Source organism: Benincasa hispida, chromosome 11 (genome assembly GCF_009727055.1).
Source record: "Benincasa hispida cultivar B227 chromosome 11, ASM972705v1, whole genome shotgun sequence".
Lineage (NCBI taxonomy): Eukaryota > Viridiplantae > Streptophyta > Magnoliopsida > Cucurbitales > Cucurbitaceae > Benincasa > Benincasa hispida.
In genome coordinates this window covers 19,641,203-19,647,327 of record NC_052359.1, presented here as the reverse complement: position 1 = coordinate 19,647,327, position 6,125 = coordinate 19,641,203, and the positions used below count along the sequence as shown (strand labels likewise).

General features: G+C 35.3%; 1 protein-coding gene across 1 annotated transcript; it reads right to left on the bottom strand.

Moving 5' to 3' along the window:
• Nucleotides 1-1,093: 1,093 nt before the first annotated feature.
• LOC120092131 (vicilin-like seed storage protein At2g18540) lies at nt 1,094-4,589 on the bottom strand. The gene is made up of 8 exons (XM_039050343.1): nt 3,867-4,589; nt 3,562-3,607; nt 3,038-3,087; nt 2,818-2,859; nt 2,409-2,522; nt 1,830-1,908; nt 1,682-1,753; nt 1,094-1,588 (listed from the first exon to the last, which is right to left on the bottom strand). Exons 1-8 carry the CDS (start codon nt 4,502-4,504, stop codon nt 1,541-1,543), a joined length of 1,089 nt encoding a protein of 362 aa, XP_038906271.1. The 5' UTR covers nt 4,505-4,589; the 3' UTR covers nt 1,094-1,540.
• Between the last annotated feature and the right edge of the window lie 1,536 nt (nt 4,590-6,125).

Sequence of the window (6,125 nt, the reverse complement as noted above, 5' to 3'; positions counted from 1 at the left end):
GATTGAATAATCATAATAATTTTTATGTAAAGAAATACGATATGAAAATATGTTTTTAGACTAAGACTAGAAAAGTTGACGAATTTTAAAGTATAGATACGAAAATGATACTTTAACCTTGAAAATAAAAAAAAGGAGTTTGAAGAATTTGGATAAACAGCTTCAATTAAATAGGTCATTACTAAAAATAAGTTGGTCTTTGACTAAGTTGAGTTGAGTTCTATGCATATGTTTGTAACAATAGAAAATTTGTATTTGTTTAGGCCCATTTGATAACTTTTTATTTTTTAAAATTAAGTTTATAGATATTATTATTTTCAATTTTTTCTTTTATTATTTACTTTTTATCGATGGTTTAAAAAATCAAGTAAAAAATTGGAATCTAAAAAAAAATAGCTTTTAAAATTTTGGCTTGATTTTTTAAATTATTGGCAAAAAGTAGATAAAATTTTGGAGATTGAAGTAGCATTTATAGGCTTAAATTTGAAAAAAAAAAATCAAATAGTTACCAAACGGGACTTTAACTTTTTGTTTAATTATTCAATTGCACACATATTTTCTCAAATTTTTTAGAAAAATTCTTATAAACGAAAAATCTAAAAAATATTTATACTTAAAAAAGTCCAAAAGTACTTTTATAACTTTTTATTATAAAGTATAAATATTTTTAATATTTGAAAAGGTCCCAACTTTTTACATTCAATAATTTGGTAGAATATAGAGTGTAATATGACAAAATAAAAATATAAATGTATTTAGTTACATTTTGACAAATTTATAGGCGAGTTTGTTTGATTTGACTATATATATGCTCAAAGTATTTCCATTAATTTTGTCGAAGTATGAAGGATGAAAGAATAGAATAAGTAAATGAGGGAATTTAGAATATCTTGATAAATGTGTAATTTTAACAAAATTTAGAATATCTTGATAAATGTGTAAATTTCAACTGCTTATAGCACTGTTAAAGTCGTGGAGTCGAATTATTTATTACTAACTAGTGAGGTTTGGCAAGTTGGGTTTAAAAAATTCAACTCAAGTCAATCCCCCAAACACCACGAGTAACTTAGAAAAAAATTGGATAATTCCTCCATGTTCTTGTTAAAGAGTAGAACCCCTAACTTTTCCATTAAAACAATCCATCCATTGTTCAGCCGTTAACGCAAAAAAAATGACTAGAAATGCCATTTCTTCTCTCTGTCCATTTCTGAGGGCACAACATATGCTCAAATTCACGACCCACATTTGGACTGCTAACTATAACTACAATTAATTCTAGCAAGGGGAATGTTTTTTTACACCTAGATAACATAAGGACTTTATGCAACTACCCTTATTATCCAAAGGAAAAACAAGTCAAAACCATTCCTGTACTTATCCATGGGATGCTATAAAACTACAGAGGTTGCCAGAAATGATTGGGATTGGAGAGCTTCCCTTTGTTTGGAAATCCAAACACGACCTTCCGGAACTTTCGGAGTTCTTGAGAATGCAACCGTGTAGTACCCAAACACGAGATAATGCCTCTTTCTCTCAGTTCTCACAAGGCAACATCTGGGTCCAATCTTCGCTGGATGGCAGCTGCAGCCTGTAATAAAATGTAGCAAAAATTTGAGGAACTAGCTTGAGAATGCACATCAAAATGAAACCGCAGGAAAACTTCGTTCACGTTTATGCCTACCTCAAAGTTTCCAAGCTTATACTGATAAGCCATCTCCTCCCTAAGTCGAGCTTGTTCTTTCATTGCTTGTGCCTGTGAGGAACGGAAGTAAGAAACTTGCAATAAAGTTGGATAATCCAAACTACTTCCAGAGAGTAAAATCACTGACCATTCCAGTCTGCATAGAGCGCTTCAAGGCTTCCACTTGTTCTTCCTTGTGCTTTTCACGTTCTATGAGTAGTTCTTGCCTGAAAAGTAGAGTGAAATTATTAACCAAACCAACAGACTGTTTGAACATCTCGACCCTCTCTGTTTTCTTTTTTCTTTTCATTTTTATTTCTTTCTAGGGTTTAGCCATTGGCGGGTGTTCAAGGGAGACCATATGATGACATTCGATAATAGTTTGACGGCATTAAGTCCAGGAACAAGATAGCACTTCAAATTATGTAGTGAGTTCAAGAATTGGTTAATTAGTTTTATTAGTAGTTTATTGAACAGTTTTTTAGTGTAATTTTATAGGTCTTTTAGTTAGTAGATGATTCCTCAGACCTTGTATTTGAAATGATTTGATATACTTTTGAAAAACTGAATAAAGAATTTCTTTGTGAATTCTTAAAGTGTGGTGTGGCTCCACCATCAAACATTCATATTCAACCACCAGATGAGCAACAAAATTTCTAAATATGAAGTGTGTTTAATTCTCAAAACGAACAGCAGGTAAAGAAAGAAGAAGAAAAGTAGAAAATACCTCCTTTGTTCTTCATCATCGAACACAGTGCGTTCTCCTTCCACAATCTTTTTGTGGCCTTTCTTCATATCTTTTTGTATTTTACGCTGGTAATAAGCGTCAAGATTGTAGTACCTGAAATGACATAAAATAAATGCAAGTGGCTGACATTGCAAACAACAAAATGAATACCCGTCTAATAAGTGAAAGCATAATTAACAACATGAGTTGATCTTCAAAAAAAAAAAATCAGTTCATTGCTTTCTTGGGTTTAAAATAGAGATTTTGTTTAAAATCCTGTAGAAAATGCACACTAAAAGAAATATTGACCATAGCAATGTTCCATCTAGGATTCCATGTTCATTTCTTTCATTCTACCTCTCAAACAAGAACATAGTAGCTGCATATACAAAAATATTCAGAACCTTACTTTTTGGATGGAAAAGTGGCCGTGTTATGGTCCTCCATGAATCTGTACAAACAATCATCACAAGTTCAGTGAGATTGAACTTTGAAGTTATTTACAATTTTAAATAATTTCTCAAAAATGGATCGAGAATTAAAGAAGTAAATACAACAGCTATCTTCAAGAGTAATAACCGTGATGAGTAAAACTTAACATGATCAACATGATCAGTTTATCTACTTACTCCTTAAACATTTGCTTCTCTTCCCAATTAGCTAGGCTTTCCAAGTTAACCTAAGAACAATGTAATATTCAAAATAATATGATTAGCAGAAACACGACAACTATGAAAAGCAGTCAGATCGTATATTGTTCCGACTTTGGTATACTTTCATGTTCAATCCAAACAATAGGCATGCTGCTCAAGTAATTTGAGTTCAAAAAACAGCAAAAGAAGGTTATGTGGATTGGTATTGGAAGTCGTCTTTCATTTCTCGATGGTGAAGTTACATGAAGAAACTAATTTGGTTCTACTTAATTCAAATCCATATATCGAAGACATGAAATACTGAAGTTGGCACCACCGTATTGAAAGTATGAAGTCCGTTAAAAATGAAGGAAATTCAACTATTGCATAGAGCTATCCTACACGCTTTGTAGTTGCAGAACACTTCAAAATTTCAGCAATACGATCATGTCACCAGCTTACAAATGTCATAAATTAGCATTATTGAGCTAATGGAACGTATTGGGCATAAATCAATTTACCTTTTTAATTTCAGCCAACCATGCAGTGAACTCCGGTCGCTTGTTCCTATGAAACAAAGTTAACAAGAACAAGTTGAAGAAAGGGTCCATGGTTATGCAGAAGGAATCGAGAAGCAACATAGAAACTCTTTCACAGTATAACAAAAATCAGGTTCAGTTGATTACATGCACACAGCTTCATCAAAGCCAAAAGTGTTCGGCAAAAAGGAAGACAGTAAGAAGAGGACTTGAATTTAAGAAAATGAAGACAAATTTTCGCAGTAAGCAAACAGAAGCATTCAAGGAACAATTCAATCGTCACGTACCACATATCAGTTTCTTTGATAATCCCGTACTTTCCCCACGAATTCGTCACTGCCCCTTTCTTTCCTCGTTCCTTCTTCTCCTTCTTTTTCTTTTCCTTCCTTCGTTTCTCTTCCTCCCTCTCTTTTCTCCTCCTCTTCTTCTCCTTCTCTTTTCTCCTCCTCTTCCGCTCTCTCTCCTTGTCTCTTCTCCTCCTCCTTTCTTTCCTCTTCCTCCTCCTCCTCTCCTCCTCGCTATCGCTATCGCCTTCCGAACCCGAACTATTTGAAGCCGATTCCGCGTCCGAGTGTCCCGAATCCGAATCATACATCGAGCTATCAGATTCGGTATCCTCGGAATCAGAATCCTCCTCACTACTACTGTATCGTCTACGGGATTTTCCCTTTCTTCTCGAACTCTTCCCACGTTTCTTGTCGTGTTTCTCATCGGAATCCAAACTGTCTCTCGATTTTATTCTTGATTTGCCGCGTTTTCGTCCTTCGTCCGCATCAGAGCCTGAATTTTCACGATCTTTATCAGAATTCCTACCGGAGCTTATCTTCGAGGGAGCACCGTTGTCTTCTCCTTCTCGTTCGCCGGGCTCTTCGTTATCGGAACTTCCTCTCTTAGTAGATAGCTCACCATTTCGATCTCTAGCCATTTTAGTTGGGGGTTTAGAGAACTTCAGAAGATGTTCGAACAAGAAAAGAAGGGAAATGAGAGTCGAAAGCCGCGATATGCAAGATTCTGTTTTACATATGTATATTGTGACGGATCATCTGAACCGATGGGCCGTCTATTTTTTGCTCGGATGAAGCCCAAAGTGGGTGTGTTGGATGCATGATCCAAAAATTAGACAAAAAAAAGGTGAAATGATCCAGTTTTTTAAAAGATGTCAAATGTTCTTTTGCTGACGTCAAATTTGGGTAAAATTACCAAAATATACTCAAGTCTTGCTCACGCTCTCGCTTCTCCCGCTCTCTCTTCTTTTTTCTCTCACAAATCACTATGTCTCTCGCTCTCGCTTGTCTCGCTCTCTTTTTTTTCACTCACAAATTGTTAGCTTATTTCGCTCTTCGCTCTCTCTTTGTTTCCTCATTCACAAAATCACTCGTCTCTCCTCTCTTGCTCACCGGATTTGGTCGCATAGACTCGTCGTGCCATAGAAGAAGAAGATGACGTACAGAGGAAAAGAAGAAGACAATGTGCAGAGGAAGATTTCTCGCACCAAAGAAGAAGATGAAAAAAAAAAAAAGAAGGGCAATACTGTAACTTCACGTGGTCATTGAAAACAGAATCATTAAGCACTCTAATTCATCAATTTTAGCTTCGAACTTAAGCATGTTCATCAAATGAAAAGAGGGTTTCAGAAATACCTATGAAGATCTTCTTCTTCCTACAAAATCAGCTGCAATCTATGTTGGGATTAGTGTCCTAATTCTCCCGGTGGTCTCGTAGTTTATAAACGTTTTGTACACATTGTTATTAATAAAATAAATGTTATTTTATTTGCATTTACTCATATCCAATAAACTAAGATCCTTGGTTATTTCATGTAACTTAAGCATGTATGTGAGACATACAAGTGGATCATGTCTTAAGTAATAACTTAAATGGTTTTTAGTATAAGGATAAAGGAGGGATATCTTATCCTTGTGACACTACGAATACGACCCGTTTTGTAGATATTTACAAATGTTGTAAAGTGCTACAAAAGGTCTGATCCTGACCATTCATGAGGAGACATGTGAGGCCATTGGGAGACTTAGGACACCAATCTCTATAGATCATGAGTTCTAATGATCTAAGATTAATTGGCTAAACTCTTTAAACAGAATTAACCCTCATTCATTAATTACCGGGTCACTCCACTAAAGTCCAGTAGTTGCACTCCTTTCACTGTAGATATATTGTGTATACTCGATATAACTATGATTAGTAAGTTAACCCTTCACAGATTGTTCGTAATAGCGGCTGGGTCAATAGTTGTTTTATCCCCGAGATTACCTTTTATTCCTTAAGTTCTACTGATCCTCTAATGAACAATTAGTTTGAGATCCAATCACCAAACTGAGTCCCTCTCAAGGGAATGACAGGGTGGGGCCCCTTGTTCAAGATCTGGAGTCAGCATTTAAGGGAACAACCTTTCTACTATCTCTAAAAACGGGTAGAAGTGAATTCCATCTTGTACCCTATGTCTCCAGCTATCTATCCGGTCTTACCCCTGAAATGGAAGGCTTATTAAGTCGACGTTGTTAAGCCAACCCTCACCTATGCAAATC

Coding starts and splice junctions, on each gene's coding strand:
- LOC120092131 (XM_039050343.1), bottom strand. CDS start 4,504: ATGGCTAGAGATCGAAATGGTGAGCTATCTACTAAGAGAGGAAGTTCC. Junction 1,909..2,408: donor GATGATGAAGAACAAAGGAG/GTATTTTCTACT, acceptor TCTACTTTTCAG/GCAAGAACTACTCATAGAAC. Junction 1,589..1,681: donor ATAAGCTTGGAAACTTTGAG/GTAGGCATAAAC, acceptor ATTTTATTACAG/GCTGCAGCTGCCATCCAGCG.